Source organism: Monodelphis domestica, chromosome 6 (assembly GCF_027887165.1).
Source record: "Monodelphis domestica isolate mMonDom1 chromosome 6, mMonDom1.pri, whole genome shotgun sequence".
Taxonomy (NCBI): Eukaryota; Metazoa; Chordata; class Mammalia; order Didelphimorphia; family Didelphidae; genus Monodelphis; species Monodelphis domestica.
Window position 1 is genome coordinate 221017489 of NC_077232.1, and position 25974 is coordinate 221043462.

Sequence of the window (25974 nt, forward strand, 5' to 3'; positions counted from 1 at the left end):
GCTTACCATCTATGGATAAAAAGATGATGGGGGGGCAGCTGGGTAGCTAAGTGGATTAAGAGCCAGTCCTAGAGACAGGAGGTCCTAGGTTCAAATCTGGCCTCAGCCACTTCCTAGCTGTGTGACCCTGGGCAAGTCACTTGACCCCCATTGCCTAGCCCTTACCACTCTTCTGCCTTGGAGCCAATACACAGTATTGACTCCAAGACGAAAGGTAAGGGTTTAAAAAAAAAAAGATGATGGATTCAGAATGCTGATGCAGGAATTTGTTTTGCTTATTATAAAGGTTTGTAATAGTTTTGGTTTTGTTGCTTTCTCAATGGTGGATAAAGGGTGAGTAGGGTGGAAAGTAGGAAAGAAAAGGCAAATTTATAGTGATTGAATTTTTTTACTTAAAAAGAGCATATTTTCCTTTTTTTATTCAGTAACACTTTTTAACCTTTACTTTTGTTAGTGCAGATTCAAATTATTTGACATAAAAAATTCTATTCCTCTCAGTTCCCATTGCTTTTGCTTGGTAAGTCAGTAAGCAACTTGTTAGCCTGGAGAGTTATCTAATAAACTTATTTGTAATTCAATAAAAATTTTAAACATTAAATGCCTATCTCTGGTGTCATAAATTTTATACAGGAGAGAAAAGAAAGGAAGAAAATGGTGTATTTGAGGTTTCTATTTCATTCTCTGACAAATTTGAGGGTGGTATATAGTGGAAAAATAAAATTCTGCTGCTGTTATACTTTATTAAAGTAATTTCTAAAAAGCCACAGACATCAGCATTGATGCCAGAATATTTATAGTACTTAATAATTAATACATCATAGGCTCTTAATTATCTTCCTTCTATGTGTTTTCCCTGCTAGTACTTAAATGAAATAAAGAATAGCTAAGAATCTAAAAGTTTCATTTTCAAATAAGAAGGTAGAACACAATGTAAAATATACCAGACTACTACTAATCGTCATTATATAGAAATGAAACAGACCCAGTCACTCAAAGCACAGGAAACTATATATTTACAGAATGACAACATTCATCTTCAATATGCAGTCCCTGATACATGTGCTATTTGTGCCCAACCTGTGCTAGAGCCTTCCAAGCTCATATTGGTCTGATCAGCCACAGTGGGATTCATTGAACCCAGCACAATGGTCTTCTTTGAGGACAACAACCAATGATCCCTAACCTCAGAAGCCATTACATAAAACAGAGTTTGGAAGTTGACAGTAAATTTTCCTTTGTACTCTTGAGAATTTCTAATTGATTAGCTTTTCCCACTATCTTTCTCCTGCATTTTTAATAGTATTCTTTTGGTAGTTTTGATATGACCAAATAGGGATGGGAAAAACAACATTGTACATTGGATTGTTCTAAGCAACTCAGGGGAATTTTCTAAAAAAAAAATAGAAATCACAAGGCTGAATGAGCCTTTAAACACCATAGAGTCCAGGCCCATCATTTAACTGATGAGGAAACTGGGTTGATAAATGATTTGCTCAAGCTCACACAGGCAGCAAGACAGACTCCAAATCAACATTTCTTAATTTTCAATCCAGTAATTTTTCCTTTCTACTGGGAATCCCCAAGAGTTTGTGACTGCTTCTTAAAGGCAAAACATGTTACAGCAGTTATGACTCTGTGTAAAAAAATAAATATATTGACAAAACTACCTTTGAATTCAGCTATTCCCATTTCACCTGGTAGCACTGCTTTGGGACTTCTCTGGTGATTCCACAATGACTCAGAAAGGGAAAACTTGAAGATCTTAACCAAAATCCCAATAGCCTTGGGACTCCACCTCATTACCACCTCTTGGTCTCTATGATTAGAGAGTAGAGCCATAAAATCCAACACCTTCATTTAAGGAGGAGTTCAGGCTCAAACATCTCCTCACTTCTCATCTGGCTACCCTACTCTGGGTTTTCTCTGACCTCTATACTCTACCCCTTTATCAAATACTTTCCCCAGCTCCTGTCTTTTCCTCCCCAACAACTTTTTCAACTCCTTTTGTATGTTTTCTTCTTCCATTAAAGTATAAGCTCCTGGAAGGCAAGAATTCTTTGGTTTTTTTTTTTCTTTTCATATCTGTATCCCCAGGGCTTAGCAGTTTCTGGTACATGTTTTTTTTCAGTTTTGTCTGACTCTGCATGACCCCATTTGGAGTTTTCTTGGTTAAGATACTGGAGTTGTTTACAATTTCCTTCTTCAACATATCCCCATTTTATAGATGAGGAAGCTAGGCAAATAGAGTTTAAGTGACTTGCTTCTCATCACAAAGCTAAAAAGTGTCTGTCTGAGGTTGGACTTGAACTCAGATCTTCCTGATTCCAGGGCTAGTGCTCTATCCACTGTACCACTTTACTTCACCTATGCTGGCTGGCATACAGTAGGCACTTAATAAATGTTTATTAAAATATGGAAATAGGATTTGAGTGATAATATATGTATAACCCAGTGAAATTGCTTGACAACTCCAGGAGAGGGAAGGAAAGAGGGGAGGGAGACAACAAGAATCATGTAACCATAGAAAAAATTAATTAAAATAATGTTTATTAACTTACAGTAACACTCTTGAATGAATTCACAGTGTGTTCATCATAGCAATTACATATACTGGAAAAATATTAGTAAATATCTGTGTAAAACATTTGCTGAGCTTTACAAGATATTTTGACTGATCTATGGATGTACTCTTGGATTCACAGAGATCTGAATCTTCCTTAAAAACCCAAGAGGAGTAACTTAGCCCATTCTGCTTTTGTAGATAAAATGGGGATTTGGTAAAATGAAAAAGTCCAGATTACATAAAATAGTATCAAGTCTATGGAAGATTTGAGAAACAGGTCCCCATCCATTTTCCACAAAGGTGATACAATCTGAATTGATCTTGGAATATACCAAAGCACCCTTCTACATAGATAGTTCATTGTTAGAGAGCTGTTCTTTATGTCAAGCCACAATTGTCCTTTTTTCAACTTCCACCCAGTACTCCTACTTGTCAGCCCCTTCAGGCTAAGGAGAACCCTTCTAATCCTTTTGACTGATAGCCCTTTATATATTTGAAGATAGCTGTCATGTTGACCTTAAGCCTTCTAACCTGTAGAATAAACCTCTACAGTTCCTTCAACCAGTTCTCCTATGGAATGAGCTTCCGGGGATCTTGAAGTCCCCTTGCAATAACTCCATGGCCCTAATCCACAGTCAATAGGCTGTGACCCAATGGAACACTATGCTGTGTTTATTCTGCCATTTAAGATATTTTACTTAGCTGATGAAATGACTTTCATAAAATATGAATTTTCTTTTTTATTACTATTTTAATTAATAACACAACTGAAAACATTGAAAGTAAATCCTTGTAGATTCAAAATGGTACCAGCCAATAAATAAGCAAATAAAGAAGAAACAAGTAGGTAGTTTAATATGCTTTTTTTTTTTATTCCTGGTGCCCAGTACAGTTGCTTGAACACTTAACAGTTTAAATATTTGTTATCACCTACACACTGTGCTTCCCTCCTCCCATCAGAACTCATATTCTGATTCTGGAACCCTGAGTTCTGATGGGGGAGCTGTTGTCTTATCTTCTCCAACACCACTTGCTCAACATCATTTCTTGGGTATTTTCACAGGATGCCACAGTGTAGGTACCATGCATATCTCATACCTTAAGCTGATCCTCAACCTTCTAAAACCAAGGGTGTTGTCTGCTCTAATTAGAAAATGAAATCCTTGAAGGTATCACTGCCCTCCTTTCTTCTATCTGTACTCGAAGGTCTTAGTACAGTGCCTGGCACATATAAGCACTTAAAAAAGGTGGTTTCTCCCCCCACCCCTTCATTCAGCTGAATGAAATAAAAAACTACTTCTCCTCCAGGCCAGACAGGTAGACTAAAAAGATGGCTTTATAATCTTAAAATGAACTTCAATTCCTCCCTGGTTTTTTTTTTTTTATCCTCTCTACCTATGATCCCACCAGGTTCTAGCAATTAATGTAATGAGGAAAGGTAATAATCATTTATTAAATGCTTACTACATTCCAAGGTCTATGCTGAACACCGGAGATGGAAATAAAAGCAAATAGAAAGATAGGCCCTACCTTAAAGGAGATTAAATTCTAATGGAGGAAAATAACACATAAGAGAAAGGTAAAAAATAGGGGTGGAGAATAAAGTAGATTAGGAAGAACGAACTTGAGAAGGCAGTGTCATAATCTGGAAATTTTAAAGCAAATTTAGGAGGAGAATGAAGGATGGATATCTTGCCATCCCTCTCCAAAATGGAGGTCCCAAGAGAAACTCATCAATGGGAAAATGGGGGGCATCATGGTAGAGAATGAGAAGGCTCAAGTGATTAAAACAAAGTTCCAAAATGAAAAGATGATGAAGTCTGCTTATGTCTCATATTTGTCTTTTCTTCTCCATTTCTACTGCCATCAAATTTAGTACAACCCATAACTTTCCTATTTCTAGACTATTTTAATAATATCCTAATTTATCTTTGTTGTTGTTTGGTCACATCTGACTCTCTGTGACCTCATTTAGGGTGTTCTTAGTACAGATACTGGAGTGTTTTGCCATTTCCTTCTTGAACTCACTTTACAGATAAGGAAAATGAGGCAAAAAAGGGTGCCCAGGATCACCCAGCTAGTGTCTAAGACCAGACTTGAAAATGAGACTCCCTTATTCCAAACCTAGTGTACACTTTATGCCTGCTAATTTATCTACCTTTATCCAATATCTTCCACATTGAAGTAATCCTGCTTAGCACTGCTGCCACACTAATCTAGCTAACATACCTTTCATCTTATCACATACCTGCTTAACAATTTACAGTGACTTGATCCTGTTTGTGTTTAACCTAATCCAAAATCCTCAGCCAAATACTGAATACCTCCCACAATCTATCTCTTCTTATCTCCCTTTCCTTTACAAATTTGCTCCTGTTTATGTATCTATCTGGACCAGCCTCTCACTGACCTCAACAAGTAACATACTTACTCCCATATTCTTTCTCCCTTTCCAAATCCAATCAATCTTTTAAGTGCAGTTTGAGATTCACTTCCCATCTACCCACCTCCAAAAGACTTTCCCTAATAACAGTCAGCTTTCTCATTCCTGATCATTCATTGTTCCTAATGTCTATATATATCCTGTGGCACTTTAGAATATTTAATTTCTGCCTTGTCTGTAGACTTATTTTTAGGACTTAATTATATCTGATTTCTTTTGTCTCATTGTTTTCTAGTAGTTTCTTGTTTTTGCCCTTCACTGCATAATTGTTGTTGTCATTTTCAGTTGTGTGGACTCTTTGAGACACCATTTGAACAGTTTGCCCAGAACTCTTATTTTCTGAGCCACCTAGAAACTCTATCCCATAATTCATTTGTATTTAATTATGCATTTACTTTTCTACATACATGTTGTTTCCCTACTCTATTCCCTAGAAGAATGAAAGCTCCTTGAAGGCAGGGGGATTTTCATCTTTGTCTTTCTATTCTCTGGTTCTAGCAAAAGGAACAGCATATGATAGGCATTTAATACTTTCAAATTTAATTCAAATCAATTAGATAGAATCAAAGCTATGTCCTTTATGAGGGCAAGAATGCTGTCATATTTATTCAATATTGTCACAAGGCTAAACAAGATGTAAGTAATAAAGTGGTTGCTTAACAAATATTTGCTGGGTTGAAGCATAAAATGAAGAAAACATATCTTTTGCTACTCTCTGACTCTATTCATAACAGATCCAGGCAAATACATATCTCAGAAAGATAGATTTAATAATTAGGCAATGAAGCACTACATAAACTTATATAAGTATCTCTCTTAGATAGTTTAAAAAGAAAAACACCCAGTTCCTGGTTAAACTAAGAATCACTATATCTCTCAGTTTATTTAACTCAGGACCCATTAATCACCTTATCTAAAGGAGGGTCCATTAGGTTAATTGAGGTTAAGTGAATAAAACTCATAGATAGTACTAATGAGAATGCTCCCTAATTCAATTAGATCAAAGGAACCTATTATCCATGATCTATGCACTCAGTCAAACAAACACTTGGATGATTTTCTTGATAGAGAGTATTTTTCTTTGAACTTCTCTTTTCATTTATAATTAGCAAATAAGTTTACCTTACTTCTTTTAAAAAGATGAACTGCCTTGTCATGGTCCAAAAAAACTTTTTTGGGAATATGTTTCACTAGGTGAGTGAGTAAACCTAGAGTTTTGTTGGATTAGATTGGACTGGATCTAATGGATGACTGGTTGGAGACATGTTCTGGTCTTTCCATGGACAAATTAGTTGCTCACTACACTAAGAATCCCAGGGAGGGGATAAAGGACAAGAGAAGCCCTCACCATTGCTAGAAACAAAGTTAAAAAGTACAGATCTGACCACAGATTTTAAGTGACCACCCTACACTTAATAAACTCCAGTGGTTCCCTACTCTACTCCAGGATGAAATACAAAATCCTCTCTTTGACATATAAAGCACTTCATTCCTTAGTCCCACCCTCTTCTTGCTTATATAGTTTTCTTATACCTTATTACTACCCCCTCCTACACCCAAGTACTTTATAACACTGTTCTATCAATAAGACATTTTATCTCTGCTTTAGGCATTTTCCCTGGCTGCCTCCCACATCTGGGATGCTCTTCCTGCTCATCTCCATCTCCTGGCTTCCATGGCTTCTTTCAGGATCCAACTAAAATTCCACTTTCTACAGGAAGCCTGCCTCAACCCTTCTTCTCAACAGGGCTTGCCTTCTGTTAATTATTTCCTGTACTGATAATTTATCTTGTGAGTAGCTTGTTTGGGCATGTTTGTTTGCTTGTTTTTTGGTTTTTTTCCCCCATGAGACTGTGAACTCTGTGGGGACAAAGATTGTGTTTATCATTTTTTGTAGAAACACAGTACCTGGCACATAGTAAGTGGTTAATAAATGCTTTTTGACTAATTGACTAACTGAAAGGTAGGTCTTTTGTGGCCACTGGCCATTGTTATTTTTTTTAAATAGCTGTATTGATTCCTTTTCTTTTTACATCACTGATTTTTATCATTTTCCTCTCCAGAATTGTACCCTTCCTTTTAGCAAAGAAAAACAATTAAGCAAAAACAGCTGATCCAGTGAATTCATTTGACAATATATGCTACACTTTACCCAGATAGCCTCTATCCTTTTACTGAGAAGAGGGAGGTCTGCTTCATTATTATTTTATTGAACCACTATGAAGGTTCTTCATTTGCTCAGAGTTCAACTTCCTTTTCATGGTCTTTTAATTTACACTGTACTCACTGTGAATATTATTCTCCTGTTCTTTATTTCATTCTGCATGCAAATTTCATGCGTCTCTGAATTACTTTTATTCATCATTTCTTACTCATACTCTAGATCATCCTGAGAAGCAGTGTGGCCTCATGGATAGAGAGCATTGCTTTCAGTCAAGCAAAACTTGGGTTCAAGTCTCACCACTGACCTGTACTGGCCATATGATCCTGGACAAGATACTTAATCTCTCAGTGCCCTAAGCAACCTTTAAAGACTATAAATTATAAAGAATGTACCATCCTGCACTGATAGACAGGATCTTCTCACTCATATATTAATGACATCATAGGTCCAGTCCCTACTCTGTCATTGCTTAGTGTACAATATAGCTTCGAATTCATATACAACAGCTTGACCGGTCAATTACAAATCACATAACAATACAATCCTAATTTTAAAGCTAGAAAGAACTTTAGAATCCAACCTGTCTCATTTACCGATGAAGAAATTGAGGCACAGATAAAAATTACTTTCCCAGGATCACACAGCTAAATGTCTGCATAAGGAATTAAACTCAAGTTGTTGTTGTTTTAATTCAAAGTTCAGTGCTCTACTTAGCATGCCAAAAAAATGTTTCTATGGGGATTTTTGCAAATAGTTGATGTTTGTTTTGGTCCTTGATCTCTTTGAAGCATATGTCTAATAGTAAGATTGCTGAATGAATGGTTTTTTAGATATACAATTTTCTTAGGTAATTTCAAATTGTTCAAGATGGGTGGACCAATTCATAGCTCTAATAACAAAAATGTATTTGTAGTATCCTTATTCATTTTAATTTTATTCTAATTTATTTCCATTTAAAATCATTTTATATTTATTTTAACTTCATAATTTTAATTTAATTTTAAACTAAAAGCTTTACCCTTATCCTAATGAGAAATGGGTTATACTAAGATAACTATGAAATTATGCATACTCATCTCCAGAAATGTTAACAACAATGTTCTGTCACTATTTCTCTTCTGAATATTTGATGGTTTTTTTTTCCTCTTCAAGAACTAGTATCTTCAAAACACCAGACTGAGAAAATAAGACATCATACTGGATCGTATTCCAGGAGATAATATATATATCTTTATTCATGTTCAGAAATGATATGAACATTATGGAGATCTCACCAGTAGTCATATTGACTATTAGCAAAGGGCAAATTTGAAACAATGGGACCAAGGCTTGCTAATAGACTAGCCACTGTGTACTCTACCACCCTAACTTTTGAAAGATATCTGAGAAAAGTTGCAAGAGAGGATCATAAGATAGAAATTCCATGAATTTAACAAAAAAGTGAAGTTAGTGTAAATTTTTTCTTCCATCTTTTCACTACAGTTACTAATATCTTATCTCAGTGATAGTGCACCTAATAGAAGAGGACTTTAATTAGCTTGATGAGGTGTCAGAACTGATTGTCTAATGCCCTGAAATTAAGTTAATTGAATGTAAAGTGTATTGAAGGTGTAATTTCCCTACTTGAATTCAACAGCAGTAAATACTTCAAATTCTTTCTCTCAGTTCCATGAAGTAGAATGTTTATCAACTGAATGTTCATACATTCTTTATAACTGGGTCTTTTAGCCCAGACTTGTTATTTCACTGGTATAGAGATTCCTGGTGAGGAATCTCCCTCCACCAAAGCCAATCTGCAATTCTTATGAAACTTACAAACAGTTGTCTGAAGAACTGAAAAGTTTTAAGTAACTTATCCAAGGGGACTTGACACCTGACCTTATTGACTCTGGATCTCCCTGCCTGTTACAACACTGCCTTAATTCTGGCTACACTGGCAAAGTGCCCAAATGATGTCAATGGGATGTGTGTGTGTGTGTGTGTGTGTGTGTGTGTGTGTGTGTGTGTGTGTTTTGTCAAGCACAGATTCACCAGGTCAATTCCAGGTTTCAGTTTCATATTTACATTTTGGCTACCCAGTTCTTCCAGATTCTAGTCTGTAGGGAGTCCCCATTCCTGCCAGAAGCTAGCTAGCAACGAACAGAAAGGGAAGTCTTGCCCTCTCCCAGAAGAATGCTCAAAAGCAAAAATTAATGCTGAGGAATGAATCAGCCAGTACAGAGGTAATCATTATCCAGCTGAAAAGTAGAGAAAATGGAAAGGAATCCTAAGATATCTTAATTGGAAAGATTAAGAATAGGCATCATTTGGTGCTTCATGCATGTTTTTTAGGAAAGACATCTAGAAAGGGTGATTGCCTGAGTCTTAGTAAAATGGTGAGGTAGATCTCTGCTCTCCTTTTCTCTATGCCTATTTGTCTACACTTTTCTCCTTGACTCTCACTTTCTCCTCCCTATTTATTCAATATAATATAATCCATCAAATATTTACTAACTAATCAATAAACATTTTTAGCTATCTACTACATGCAAGGAAGTGTTGTGCATTAGAGGCACAAAGACAAAAAACAACAAAACAACAACAAAAAAAAAACAGAACAGCCCCTGCTCTCAAATGAACTTATATTTAAAAAGAATTAAGGACAAGGCATTGTCCTACAAGCTAGAGATACAAGGACAAAACCTAGAAGTCCAGGCTCTTAGGGATCTCACTTCCCATCAGGCTTTTCACTCAATAGCCCCTATAGGTCTTTCATTCGACTCCCCACATGTCCATTTTCCCTTCTCATGTCCTCACCAAGTCCCTGACTCACTCAGGGCCCCTCTCTCCAGTCCTTTCCTGTCCTAACTGAGCTAGAGCATGATCGCCATGACAATCAGACTCTATCTCCACAGTATTCTATTGTGTTGACACAGCAGCATATCACTTGATGGCAAACTCCATTTATTTTTCAATGTCCTGAAAGCAGGTTAAGTCAAAATGCTGTACTTTTGCCCAAAAACGAACTCAAGACTTGTCTGACAAGGACTACTATGCACTGCAATGGGGTACCTAAATGTTCTTTGTTATTTCTCAATAGGTACAATAACTAGAGCCCTGGATTTAAAATTGGGAAGGCTTATGTTCAAATTCTGCCTCAGAAGCAGAACTGCAGAATCACACATTTGGTGCAAAAAATACTATCTGTATAGAACTGGGGCAAGTCACTTAACCTCTCTCCTCCTCAGTTTTCTCTTCTATAAGATGGGGAGAATAACAACTGCTTCACAGAATTTTTGTGAGGTTCAAATGAGATACTGTACCAAAGCACTTTGCAAATCTTAAAATGACACAAAAATAGCAGCTGTTACTTCATCATTCTTGTCAACTTTAAGATATCTCAAAATTTCAAATTCCTATTCAGATCACATTGTAAGGGATGCAAAAAGAGAACCTTTTTTGAGGTATGGACAACACTCTAGAAAATTCATATCAACCCAAATTCTTCAATTCTTAGAATGCAGTGCCTTCTTCCTCAGATCACCTCCAAATGATCCTGTCTATACCCTGCTTAAACAAAGTTGTTTGTATACTGTCTTTCTCCATTAGATGAAATACATTGTAAGCCGAGAATGTTCTTAATTTTCTTTGTACCCCTGGAACTTTGTACTGTACCTGGTACATAGCAGGTGTTTAATAAATACTTTTTTTTTAAATTTCACTTTCTGCATTAGACTTGACACTAAGTAATAATTTTAAGACAGAAGACTCATAAAGGCTAGAAAAGTGGGGTTAAGTGACTTGTCCAGTGCCACACAGCTAGGAAGTGTCTGAAGCCAGATTTGACTCCAGGCACAGCTCTCTATCCACTAAACCAACTTACTTGACCGTTAATAAATACTTCTTGACTTGACTGTAGTTGTCTAAATCAGAGAGGCAAAAATGTAGTATTATACTACCTGGTTTATCTGTTTAGATAGGATCCTTCAATCAACATTTCACATTTTTCTATTAGAAGAGCATAAAAAAAATTCAGTATTGAATCACTCCTTTTCTCCCCACCTTTCCCCAAAAGTATATATATATATATATTAAATATACATGTATTATATATACATATATAATACAATATATATTTACTGTAATAAGAACTGAAGTCCACATTAAAAGGTCTCTAATTGTTTCTTAGCTATCCATTTCATGCAAATTTTCAGAATCCCAGTTAGATGGACCTCAGGGACCAGAGTCCAATGGACATCTGTAAAAGAATAGCTATTTCCCCACAAAACAACATCTGGACAAGTAGTCAGGCAGCCTTTGCTTGAGGGCCAGCAACCTCCATACTCCCACAATAGCCCCAACACACACACACACACACACACACTGTTTTTTATACTTTTAACGACTATCAATAAGCATATACCACTAAAAGGTGATCCCAAGGTATAAGAGATAGGATCTCCTAAAAGGTGAAAACAGCAATTCCCAAAATGCACCTAGCATGCCATCCTTAGCTTTAGGCTCTGCATAAACTCTAATAGAAGAAAGTTAAGTGAAAATTGGCCAAACTAAGCGAAACTGGCACTGGCAAACTCAAAGGGGGGCTGTAAGTAAAGGAGAGAATACACAGGTGGAATGCATTGGCTTTTAGGACAAATGACAAAGTTTAAGGAACCAGAGGTTATCCCAAGCATAATAAATCTTGCAAAACCAGCAAAGTGATTTTTTCAAGGACAAGACAGGTAAAACATAAGAGTTTTGGCTTCTCTGAGTTTAAGCAGAAAGAATAAAGGTGGGAGGAAGATGATTTACTTCAGTGGGGTACATTGAAAGGACTTCAGAAACATTTGTTTTGAAGTAATTCTCTCTGGCTTTATTTGTATCAATAAAATAACCTTGCTTGGTATTACATGCTTTGGGGCTTGGCTTTTCTCTGACAGTCATTTTGAAATTTCAGAAATGCAGTTTGAACACATCAAGCCTTATTTCCATGACCCCTTAGTATCTGAAACCAAACTGACCTCAAAACCAAACTGTTTGAAACAAAAGAGGAGGAATTAACATGCTTCACAGTGCCCTAAAAAATGCAGCAGATTCAAGTGCCAACCTAATTCTGGGCTTAGAGTTAAACTCATTCCATTGAGCTTCATTTTCCTTTTCAAACCCTTCCCCTTCCCCCAATTGCCTAAAATAGAGCTTTGTACAGCAGAAAAAAGGGGTCAAATGTAAATAAGAATTGTCTCTAACATATCACATAAGGCCAGTAAATTGTTAACTTACTTAAAAAAAGAGGTTTGGGAGGGGGGAATGTTTTTTTTTTTTTTATTGGAGAAAATACAATGGATAAATCTATATCTGTTCCACTATTAAACAAGCAAAATTTTACTACTGAAAAAAAAAAAAGCAAACATTTGAAGTAGGTTACCACAAAAGATTTCATTTGTTTTACCTGGAATGTATTTTAACTCATAAAGATAAACCTGTGGAAGGGATTAAACTGGAACCCTTTCAACTCTAAATTGATTATTCATCAGGGCTATATAATGGTCTGTAGCAGTAACGTCCTGTAAAGAGGTATTGGCCAAGACACCGACGACACTGCTTCATTTAGTTACCAGACCCTTTTTTATTTATCTATAAACACCCATCTTTGCCATAAATTTCCTACTGACCATGTGTTTTTACTATCTTTCCAAAGCCTGAAGATCAGAGGAGGATAGATTTAGAATTGGGAGGATCATATAACACACATACCCTTTATTTTACACATGATGAAAAGTGGACCGTTAAAGAGGACATTTCCCAAAGTCACACTGTGGCAGAGCCAGGAATTTTGAACTAGGGACCTCTGATTCCAATCAGTCCTTGATCTTTCAACTATGCTGTCCTACTTACCCTGCTAAAGAAAACAGATCAGCAAAGTGGCAGTTGAATGAATTTCTCCATTAAAATAACCCTGATCCATGTCAATCACCAGGCTTGACCCCTAGTCTTCTTGTCACATCCCATTTCTCTTGCACCTCCCCCACAAAAAAACCTCAAAAAAACACTTTTTTTGTTGAATTTGGCAAGTTTCAAAAGCTTCAACTCATTCTGGGGTTTAGCCTTCCTGGCACTGGTCTCCAGGTTCCATGCCATGCTTTTGTATTCTTCCTTGGCTACATGCCCCTACTTCCATCTAAGACTCACTTCACCTACTTCACAGTTTTCTTGAGGGCCCTGTGTATAATATGCATGATTACTCTTCTAATCTCAATATTCAATTAACCCTAACACCCCCGATTTCTCCACCAGGCAGCAATGTCAAAGAATTGGCTACATTTGCACCAGGGAGACAAGGCAAATAGGACTGGACAGCCGTGTTGGCCTGAGTAATGCTGACTTCCTTTAAAAGATCAATTTCATTTGTAACACCCCCAGTTTAAGATGGCTCCCTGCTTACTGACATTGATTGTCCATGAAAGGTTTTTGTGCTCTCTATATGGCTTTCTCTTAATGCAATCAACTCAGCTTTCCCTCCTCTTTGCTTGTAGCAATGTCCTCTCTCTCTTTTAAATCTTTCTAAAGCAGTATTCCTTTTTTATTTTTTTTGCTGACTTTTAAAGATTTTTAAAAGGCTTTTGGAAAAAAAGAGATGCTGAGTGAAAAAGTGTTTTTACGGTATTTTAGCACTTAAAAGAGGTGGAAGGGAAACACTCTTACTGACTCCTAATTGCAGCTGTTATAAATCTGAGCCAGTACATTGGGCAGCCTCATCTGAGTGGCCTTAATTCAAATTCACATCCCCATCTCTCATGGCTCCAGGCAAGTCACTTAACATTTCAGGCTATTTCATCATCTATAAAATGGACCTAATAATGGCACCTAACTTCTAAAGTTGTTGTGATGACCAGATGAGCTAATATATGTAAAATAAGCTTTGCAAACCATTAAGCAATATTTAAATGGTAGTTATTTTTATTATTATTTCTGCTGTATCTCTTCCTATTTCTGTTGCCTCTGATTCCTCACTATGCCTGTGTTGCATCCCTTTATTCTTACAACAGCTATTGCCTGGCACGATTTGATTTCTTTGAGGGCTGGAAGGAGTGCTGGGTAAGGGTAGGACAACTGGGACAGGTCAAGACAATTCTGTGTCGCAGACAAAAGGACAAGAACCTGGGAGACACATTGAAGATACCTTGAGGCATTCACAAGAAGTAGGAACTATACTCAGGGCAGTCATGTTGACCTCGGCTGCTCACTCCATTTCTTTCCTTCCAATACCCCTGCATAGGGGGATCAATGGCCATTTGTCCTAGGGTAGCATTGGTGAAGATGTGGCACAATAACACTTATTCCCCCTCTTCCCAGCACCCAAGGACATTTTTTTTTGCATGCTCTGCCCTTCTGTCCAGTTGCCCAAAGCAAACACTTCCTCCCTTAGCTCCCTCTTTGGTAGTGCTGGGGCTTACAGAGAGTTTGAATTTGCCCTCTGGGCATTGGAACTTGGAAAAAGGTTCATCAAGGCTGTCCTAGGGTCTACAGAAATATAGTAGCTAGGTAGCACCGTGAATAGAATGCCAGGCCTCATTATTCTGAGTTCAAATGTTGCTTCAGGTATTTACTATCTGTAAGACCCTAGGCAAGTCACTGTTTACCTCAGTTTCCTCATCTGTAAAATGAACTGGAGAAGGAAATGGCAAACAATTCCTGTATCTTTGTGAGGAAAATCCCAAATGGGTTTAAGAAGTGTCAGACCCAACTAAACATGAACCACAGAAGTCACAAAACAGTGATCATTAAAATGCCTAAAGAGAGGCAAAGAGTATGGTGTCCCATGTATATATCATTTTAAGCTTTACAAAGTACTTTATATATTTTCTCTTAATTGATCCTCACAATAGCCCTGGGAGGTCGGTGCTATTATCATTTCCTTTTTACAAATGAGGCAACTGAAGCTCAGAGAGATTAAGTGACTTGTCCAGAGTCACAAAGCTAGTAAGCATCAGAGGCAAGATTCAGACTCAGGTTTCCATGGTTTCCAACTTTATATATGCTAGAACTGCCAAATAAATATCCTCAAACATTGGCCTCTCAGGAGTGTAACCCCAATGGGGTCATTTAGAAGTTTCTACCACCTGCCTCCAGTTACTTGATAAGAAGCCATTACAGACAGTATTGGACATCTCAGGACTACTCCTGGGTACCAACTTGGGTGAAGTCAGTAGATGCATGAGATAAGGAAAAGTGCTTTTCCCGAGTGTCCTCCTATATTCCTGAGGTTCCTGTCACTGGTAATCATCAACAGGTCAGCTAACCTTGGAATAACAACCAATGACCACTACTGCTGCTTGATCCTAATTGACAACTCTGCTGGCCAATGGCCCTGATGTCTTCCATAATCATTTCTGGGGCTCCCCTGACACAAAATTCCTGCATACTGCCCTGATCCTCCATTCTGTGATGGATTTACTTGGGACTTGTAGTGGTACAAGTTAAATGAGGACATTTGGTTGCGTTTGTTCTGATGGACCTACATTGACCCAATCCCAGTGGTATATGCACAATTCAGATATACTATACTCAATTAAAAATATTCTTGGTTTGTTTTTCAGAGACCTTTCCTTCAACTCCTATGACTAACATGAGTGAATCCTGCCAAAATTTACAAGATGTGTGTCCCACTGTAGCAGAGGAAAAGCCTCCAACAAGTCTGGTGTGTTTAAAGGACTGTTTGTTTCTTAAATGTGGTGTAGTGATAATGGCGTTAAACTCGGAGCCAGAAGGCATGGGTTCAAGTCTCAACTCTCAGACGTGAAATGGCTCTTGGGAACAATGGACATTCCCTTACTGCCCCTACCCTCTAACACACATTCTTTCTCCTGGACACTATCTTCTTTTCGGGTTCGAATAGCTATTTTGCACTTCTCTTCTCTACCTGTCCGTTCAGAGCAACGAAACTGTGCCCAGGGTCACATCCCAACACCAGAGCAAGACATGGGGCACACAGCTCCTTCTTTCACCATTTGAAATGGCCAAAGTTTGGGGAAACTGACCCTCAGCTTCCCGACTCCTACTGTAAACCTTCGGATCCATGGCGCTCCTATTGGACCGGGGCCAGAAATGCCTTCCCCTTTTCCCCCCACAACACTTTCAAACATACAAGTTGACTTCTCATAAACTATAAGTTTGATGAAGTTTCCATTCGGGTTCTTCCCTACATTAGCTGTGCTATTGAAAAAAGGAACTGGATCCCAGTTGCCTTTCGGATCCCCCAGAAGATCCTCCGGATTTCCTCTGTTCCCCCCACCCCAGTTACCTAGGCACCAAGAGCAATCCCATCCTTCAGGTGTATCTCCCCACCCTCCCTTCGGTGTACCCCCCCCCTCCCCCAGTCCTCTGCGTACTGCTCCATCCATCGGGGACCCTTTTCTTATCTGGCTTCTCTCGCCTCCCGAGAGTGAGCCAGAGAATCTTTAGAGAGGAGAGGGGCGTTGGCGCCTCCAGACCTCCCCCCTCCCCAGCCTCTCCACCCCGAACCCATGCTTCCCACCCTCACAGGGAAGGACCCAGAGGGAAGCAACGAGTGGGCGGTGGCCAAGCTGGACTCGTCCAGGAAGGAGGCTCAGCTCCAGTCTCCCCCAATTCCCAAAAGGAACGATTCCACTAAAGCTGCTGTGCTCCGGGGACAATGAGCCCTGGAAGCCCCCACTCACCCATTTCAAGAAGTCTTTCTGCCCTTCCCTCCTAGGGCTCTGATGCATGAGATTGTCAGACTGCAGAGGTAGCCCGAAGTTTTTGGAGCGGCCAGCTGCTCTCCCCTCCCCAGGAACACAGGCTCTTGGCTTTGCTACTGACCCTCACACCCCTCTCCCCTCCCAGTGGAGATTTCCCTCTGGCGTCAGTCAACTAAAGGCGGGCGTACAAAACCCCTCCTCCTTTTTCACCTGTCATGCCTCACTAGAGGAACCCCCCCGCCCTGTAATTCCTCCCTCCTCCCCTGTGCACTTCCTCCTCACAACTCACTCCACTACCACCAATTTCACTCCCCTGATCCTCCTTCTAAGTCCAGACCCGCTACACTCATCTGCTTTTCCTCACATCCTTTCTCTCTCATATACCACGAAAGCACTGAAACCAAGTAGCAAAGTTTCCACACAGCTGTGGATGAGATATCAGGAAAAGATAAGGGGATCAACCAGTCTGAGTGTGGTGCTTTCAGAGCTGTGACATTTGGGAATATTATACCTATTTGGGGACAATGACACTTCAGTTAGAATCCTTTACTTCGATTCTCCTTTCCCCCCCCCCCCGAATTTTAGAATTGGAAGAGATTTCGGAGCCTCTTTTGTTTAACTCATAACTAAAAAGGAATCCCCATTATGGCATCCAGAACTAATTCTGGAGTCATAAGACCTTGTTCCCAGTCTAGTTTCTTCTATTCCAGATGACCCTAGGCAAGTCGTTGGACCTTCGTTTCCTCATCTGTAATATCAGGATAGTGGACTCCTTTGCCTCTGAGATCCTTTCCAGTTCTAGGTTTTTAATCCCATCTAGGTTAAGTGGTCGTCCAACTTTTGGGAGGTAGTGAGAATGAACTGTCTTTGGAACTGTTATTCCATGTTTAATATGTCCTAGAAATATTTCTATTCGTTGGTTAAATAACGATTAGTAAAAATGTCATGGTGGTGGAAGTGCTATGTTCTTGTGATTATTAGAGTAATGAAACTTTTGTAGCTCTTCTAAAAGTTTGGTCTTGGAGCAAGGGGGAAAAAGGTGGGGTTGACTGCTGGTGCTGGTGGACAGTCTTGTTCCCAACATTCCCTGAACTCTGATGTTACATCTGGTTTTCTTGAAAAGTCATAGCACTGAAACTCCTGGGAATACTTCCCTCAACTGACACCTTATTATTTTGGATGAAAATTGCCAAAGGTTACCCATTCTGACTTGTGTGTTGAATATTTTGGACTACCTGTGCATGATTATGAAACTAATCAGAGAACCTCGCTACAAAGATATTTTGTTCAATTTCCTATTTCTCTTCTAATTATAGCTGCATTTGGTTTTGTTTCTGTAAGCTCTTTTATATTTCATATAAATAAAATTTGCTATTTTACCTCCTTTGAACCTACTCTCTCTTGTTTGGTCATGAATCCTTCTCCATCTAGAGATCTGATAGGTATTTTTTACTTTCTCTATTTGCTTATAATTTACTCTTTATCATGTATCCATTTGGAGCTTAATTATACTCAGTGGTGTGAGATGTTGTTCTATACCTAGTTTCTGCCAGATTGCTTTCAAGTTTTCCCAACACTTTTGTTAAATAGCAAATTCTCGCCTTAAGAGCTCAGTTTATGAGAGACTAGACTACCATGCTCTTGTTTCTGTATATGCTTGACCAAGTCATTTAACCTCCCCATGGGCCTCACTCTCTGCTTATCTATGAAATGAGGAGATTAGTTTAACCTCTGGGTAATGATTTATGATCTGTTTTGGAGTCCAGAGGGACCTGGGTTTTAATTTGCCACTTATACTTACTTGGCCTCAGGCAAATCATCTAATTTTGAGGACTCTCAGTTTCTTCATCTGTATACTTGTTATAAAAATACCTACAATATCTAACCCCATAGGGTTGCTGTAAGGATTAAAAGAGTTAGCATATAGGTAAAGTCTTTTATTAATCTTAAAGGTTGCAAAACCTTCAAAGAGCTAAATAGACACTATTATAATTATTAAAGGAGGCAATGTGTATTAAGTATTCTGCACTTAGAGTGTCATATGAGTCTCTAATATATAATAGTAACAGTATAGAAGTTATATTTAAATAAGCATTCATTATATAAAGGAAAAGTATATTTCAGGAAAGTTTGCTTTAAAAAAATCTGTCACTTAGATTAAAAAATATATACTACAGAAGGGAAAAGGGATGCAATGACTCCAAGCTTTATGTAAAATACCTCAAGATAGCAACACACCATTTAAAATGTTCATTTAAAAGAATTTTCTGATGAAAACAATTCAGTATTCTATTATAACTCATTGTTCATGGGAACTATGAATCTTGAACATTTCAATGACCCTTTCTAAAACTGATCACAATATTAGAGATAAAGGTATTAGTTGGTCAAAAGCGATGACTGAAAAAGAGAAAGAGATTATTAAATGTTTTCTATGTGCCAGGCTCTGGCTAAGTTCTAAGGTTACAAAAGCAAGCAAAAAAGGAAGAGTACTAGCTTTCAAAAAGCTTATATTCTAAAGGGTGATGACAGTAAATAAAATTGATCTGAAATGGGTGGGAAATGCCTCGCAAGGAGTGGATAGGTACCTAGAGAAGAAAATCTGAAGAGCTAGAAGCAGAGCAGATGGGAAGATGGATGGCCTGGACCCTTCCTCTTGATGAAAAAACTCCCCAAAAGTGAAAGGGAGCTACAGAGGCAGGTGGATATTGCACAGTGAGAATACAAAAGGGAAACTTTTAGAGTAAGGAGGCAGATATGGATTGGGGGTAGAGTCAAGAGAGTCAGAAACAGACAGGAGAGAAATATCTAAAACATGATATCAGCAAGACAGTCAACTCACCCAAATTTTGATGAAGAGAATAAAAAAAATGGAAACTTTTGACCTCTTTGTCCATTCTCCAGAATGGAAATTTAGAAATATATTTTCTATGAGCCTTCTTTAAGTGATATACTTTGTTGTTGTTTGATTGTGTCCAGCTCTTACTGAATCTGTGGACTATATTATTCAATGTGTTTTCTTGGCAAAAATATTGTAGTGGCTTGTGATTTCCTTCTCCAGCTCATTTTTTGAAAAAGGGACTTGTTCAGGGTTACACAGCTAGAAACTTTCTGAGACCAGATTAGAACTTGAGAAATTTAGAGAAAAAACAAAACAAAACAAAATTAAACTATTGCTGCATAATCATGTGTGAGTTTATATTATACTATAGATGTGTATGTGAATTCCAACATGTTTACAGATTGATCAGTCTGAACACCAATTACAACCCTTATTTGTAGATGTGAGAAAAACAGAAAGAAGTAATTTGGCTACTGAATGGCCTTGAATATGAAATGTAAAAACATCCTATATTGTGTTCTAGGGAAATTAGCAGGAGCAAGACCAATGCTACAAACCAGGAGCAGGAAATCCTGTAGGGCAGAGGCAAGAGCAAGGTTCCAGAGAAGTGACAGGCAGTTTCTTCTTCTTCTGAGAGAGACTGTTAAGCAGCCAAGAGGAGTTTCTGTCGGGTTCTTCTGGGATGAACCAAAAGAGCCAGATATTCTCTATCCTGTGGCTTTCCTTGTGATTCTGCCTAACCCTGTGAATCCTGTTGATGCTGAGGATGATTTCCAACATTGCTACTCAAGACACCAGAGGACAACTGTCAGTGAGACCCTTCCTTTGAACCCAGTTCCTGTTACCTTCAATTCCTTCCCATTTTATATTTTAACTAAGGGGGTTTAATTTAACTAGTTATAGCAAGTAAATCTGTAGGTAGAAAACTATTAGATAGTGTAGATTTACAACTTGATTTTTAGATAGATTATCCTAATTTCCTTCCCTTCCTTCTCTTACCTTAAAATAAACTATTATTTTAGTTATATTTATATTTATGTATATTATTTCAGGCTACTTATTTAAATTGTCATACACTAATCAAAATCTCATTCTCCATGGGTTGGTTAGAAACAAAAGTCAAGTTCTGCCAGAAACTCCAAATCATTTGAAGAACATAAAGGGAATTTGGAATGGTTGTGTAAACAAAAAGCTTATGATATGAAACTTAGATTTAGAACACCCTAAAAGGAAAAAAAGGTTAAGAAAAGGGATGGAAAGAAAAAAAAAGAATATTTTTGGTAAGGAGTATTACAAATGTCAGTATGCTTAAAATAATGAATGGAGGTGAAAAAGAAAGAAAGAATAAAAATAAATTCAAGCAACAACGTCAGGAAATATAAACAAGAAATTGCATTATACTAAAATGCACCATAGACAATGAAAAGAATAACAAAAAGCTTTATGCACAAAATGGCATAATATCTAAGTTTTTAAAAGAAAATCTAGGTCACCATAAGAAACAATGAGCAGGTTAATTTTTTAAGTTGGAAAATCTTCATGAAATAAGAGGGAAACAAGTAGAACAAAGGAATATTATATGTAGCTATTGAATTAATATATGAAGAATAATCCAGAGAATAAGATGAAAAATAGTACTAAGAAAGACAATCTATTTATACATATCTTTTTGTTGGGTGATGTCTTCTTTGATACGGGGGGAGAGATGAGATACCTGGGAATAAATTCTATTAAATAAATACATTTTAAAAATATTTTTAAAAAAAGAAAACCTAGGTCAAATATAGGAAGACATTAATAGTGATACAATGATAGTAGATTTTAATATTTTTCTCAAAACTAGAAAAATTCAACAGAAATACAGTACTGCATAAGCTTGCTGGAAAAATTGAAATTCATCCAAATAAATGGGAAATGATATATATATTTCTAAGGATCCCCAAGGCATCTTTACACAAATTGATTGTGTGCTAAAACACAAAGAAAAAATGTAAAAGGGCAGAAAAAACTTCATTGGGTAATTTCATGAGTTTCCATGTGTTCAGTTATTACAGCTACAAAAATGATTCCCAGATCCATGTATCCAGTCCTAAATCTTTCCTTTGTGCTCCATATTAATGGCCTTTTGGACATCAGGGATTGGATATCCAGTAGGTATGTCAAACTCAACCTATATAAAATATCCCTTACAATCTAACTCTGACCCCAAATCCTCTTTTCTTCCCTGCTTCTCCATTCTTATTAAGGGCACCATCATCCTCTTAGTCACCCAGGCTTGCAACTTTGTTATCACCCTCAACTCTTCATTCTTACTTACTCCATATATTCAGTTTGTTACCAAATCTTATCATTTTGACTTTCACAACATTTTCCCCCACTGAAATCCATCCTCACTCAAGGAGATTTTTCTAGAGTATAGACTTGACTATGACACCCTCCCCTTTCCCCCTTCAATGACCTCCAGTGTTCTCTACTACCCAAAATCAAATGCAAATTCCTTTGTTTGGTACTTAATCATTTTATCTTTTCCTACATTCCAGATCTTCTTAACATCTTATTCTGTTCAGAAATACTAGATGAGGAGAGGGGTGGAGTCAAGATGGCTGCTTAGAGGCATCGAAAGTTCAGACCTCTGAAAACCCTTCCTTACTGATTAAAAACTAAATATTCCTAATGGACTGAAAATAAAATTTTACAACAAGACAGAGCCAAGGAACCTTCCTGCTGGACTCAACTTAAAAAGCACGCCCCCCCCCCCAAAAGCTGAATTTGAGAACACTCCGTTTTAAGGGGAAGGAAGAAGTAAGGTCCCAGGATGCCTCCCCAGCCTAGAGTACTGAACCTCCAGTGGTAGCTGGAACCTCTGGGTGGACAAAGTTGCTAGTCTGGAGGGAGTACCTTGTGGAAAAAGCTGTGCCAGGCTCAGAGCATCAAACGCAGGTGGTGGGGAAGCAGTTGTAGAAGAAGCAGGCAGCAACAGAGACACTCCATATCCCCCCCCCCCCCCCCGAGGTTTTGGCCTCAGAGCACATCCAGCTCTACAAGTTCAAACCAGCTGGATTTAATCTCATAAAAGCCTTCAGAGGGCAGGGAAGCTCAAACTCCAACACCCCTCCCCTACAGACTGCATTGAGAGATTTGCTATCTAAGCTTCAAGGGGGAAGGCTGACAAAAAAGCCCAAAACCACAGATCCAAAACATAATGAGGGGAGCAAGAGTGCAGGCAACAAAAGGAGGAAAATAAGGGGTAAATATGAGCAAACAACAGAAAAAGAAAAAAGAAATTACAATTGACATCTTCTATCCAGGCAATGAACAAAGAGCAAATGTAACAAAGAAGGATGAAGAAACACCAAGCAAAAAAACACAGAAACTCCAGTGAATTAGACACAGGCTTTGGAAGAACTCAAAATACAATTCAAAAACCAATTAAGAGAGGATGAAGACAACTGGGAAAAGAACTTATAAAGCAAGATAAGTCATATGGAAAGAGAGGCACTTGAACTAAAATAAGAAAATAATGTCTTGAAAGCCAAAATTAATCACCTTGAAAATGAGACAAAGGAGATGAAAGATCAGAAGGAGAAGGATGACCAAAAAGCCAGGGATGAAATACAGTTTTTAAAAACCAGAATACAACAATTAGGAGCAAGCAACTCCATAAGGCAGCAGGAAACTATAAAACAAAATCAAAAGAATAAAAAAATTGAGGAAAATATGAAGCACCTAATTCACAAAACAGAAGATTTAGAAAATTGTTCCAGGAGAGATAATTTAAGAATCATTGGTCAACTGGAGGCCATGACAAAAGAAAAAGCCTGGGCATCATCGTACAGGAAATTATCCAAGAAAACTGCCCTGTTTTTTTAGAACAAAAGGGAAAAGTGGAGATTGAAAGAATCTACAGATCACCTCCTGTACTTAACCCACAACTAACAATACCCAGGAATGTTATAGCCAAATTCAATAACTATCAGACCAAGGAAAAAATATTACAAGCTGCTAAGAAGTCATTCAGATACCATGAAACTACAGGGAGGATAATACAGGATCTGCCTACATCAACACTGAATGACCTAAAGGCGTGGGATATGATATTCCAGAAAGCAAGGGAACTAGGTCTACAACCAAGAATCAATTACACAAAAAAATTAACTATATTCTTACAGGAAGTATGGTCATTTGGAAAAGTAGAAGAAATACAAGCATTTGTAAAGAAAAGACCAGAACTGAACAGAAAATTTGATGCTCAAACACAGAACTCAAAAGAATCATCAAAAGGTAATTAAGGAAGAGGGGAAAAAGAAAAACAAAATAAAACAAAACAAAAAAATACAACTTTTTCTTAAGAGACCAAATAAGTTAAAATGATATCTATCCCTATAAGAAAAGAGGTAATTGGTAACTCCCCTGTTTCCTCCAGATACTAAAAACTCTTCTGAGAATGTTTTCCATCTACTCTGCATATTACCTAGTTTTGAGAGCTGGAACTGTCTTCTCACTTTCTATCTATAGGGCTTAGCAAAACATCTGGAACATAGTAGGCGCTTAATCTAAATAATTGTTATCTTGAATTAACTTGTAAAATACTCAATTATCTAAACAAGAAAGAAGGGTCTTAAACATGTAGTCTTACAAAAAAGAAAGAACTATAAGAGAATTAACAAAGATGGGAGAGAGGAATTCCTATCAGACATATTTATGCTAATTCTATCAGGCATTCAAGAAAATTAAAATTTCTGCAACAAAGATTATTCTGAAAAATTGCAAAAGAAGGAACTCTACCAAACTCTATTTATGAAATCAATATGGTCCTTGTAACAAAGCCAGGGAAGCAAAAGATTAAAAGAAAAAGAATTACATCAATCTCACCAGGGAATATTGATACAAACTTATAAATGCAATGAGCACAAAAAGACTGCAAGCCATATATCCAGAAATTCACTATAATCAAGTTGGATTTATATAAGGGACACAAAGATAATTCAACATCAGAAAATAATTAGCATAATTATTATGTGAATGAAGTCAGTGTGGCGCATCTCTACAGACTCCATACATGATCCAGTGACACCAGCCTCCTTATTGTTCTTTGCACAAGAGACTCCTCTTGTCCCTGGACATTTTCATTGTCTGTATCCTACATCTGGAAATCTCTTCCTGCTCATCTCATCTTCCTTGACTCCCTAGCTTCCTTTAAATTTCATTTTTAAAAAGGATCCTCTCTATTGTCAGAAAACATATTCCAATCACATCGCTGATACTACCTTGGCAACCCTGAGCAAGTACGTTAACTATATGATCCTATAATTAGAGAATGGATTTTTTAAAATGTAGCATAAGAATGTAATCAAATATTATTGTGCAGGAAGAGCTTACATTTATTTGGAATTCTGAGAAACATAGGAAGATGTGAGAGACTGTAAAAGAATGAAATAAACAGAACTAAAAAGAATAAATTAGAAAATGATCCCTATGGGAAAAGTCTGAGGCTGAATTCTTTCAAGAATGACACTGATTAGCATTCCCATCAATGGAGGGAAAAAAGGAAGGAAGGAAGGAAGGAAGGAAGGAAGGAAGGAAGGAAGGAAGGAAGGAAGGAAGGAAGGAAGGAAGGAAGGAAGGAAGGAAGGAAGGAAGGAAGGAAGGAAGGAAGGAAGGAAGGAAGGAAGGAAGGAAGGAAGGAAGGAAGGAAGGAGAAACTATACATACAAGAAATATACCGTGTGTAAAGAGAAAATCATCTCAAAGGAAAGACACTGGGGAAGAAGAGGAAACTGAGAAAGTCCTCTTGCAGAAGATGGAATGTAATCTGAGTCTAGACGAAATCCTGGAGGCAGAACAGAGAAAGGAGAATGTTTAAAGCATAAGAGACAACCAGTGAAAATCATAGAAGGGAGATGGAGCATCCTGTAGAAGAAACATCAAAAAGGTAGATGCTGGTGGATCATCAGAACAAAAATAGAATGGACTCTGATATATCCCTTCCATGAGAAAACCTTGGCAGTGGGAGTGGAGTGGAGTGGGGGGGATCCCTGACCCCAAGTCATGAAGAACACCTTAGTCCCTGACCCCAGGATTGCAAGTAGCTAAAGAAAGTGGATCTGGTGCAATTAAAGAACCACTTGTATAAACAACAGAATCTGCAAGACATGCATTTCATAGACTTTTATGATGGGCTTTTCACACAGATACATATCTCAAACATCAAGACTTCTTGTACAAATATGCTCCTAATAGTGTGTACCTTTGCTTGCACCCCAT

General features: G+C 37.8%; 1 protein-coding gene across 1 annotated transcript in view; it reads right to left on the reverse strand.

The window, feature by feature from the left end:
- GPM6A (glycoprotein M6A) overlaps nucleotides 1-17366 on the reverse strand; it is a 507062-nt gene extending 489696 nt beyond the window's left edge. Inside the window, exon 1 of the mRNA XM_056802931.1 lies at nucleotides 16848-17366. Coding sequence (XP_056658909.1) covers nucleotides 16848-16851 — 4 coding nt within the window. The 5' untranslated portion in view covers nucleotides 16852-17366. The remainder of the gene's footprint in view (nucleotides 1-16847) is intronic.
- Nucleotides 17367-25974: the final 8608 nt, after the last annotated feature.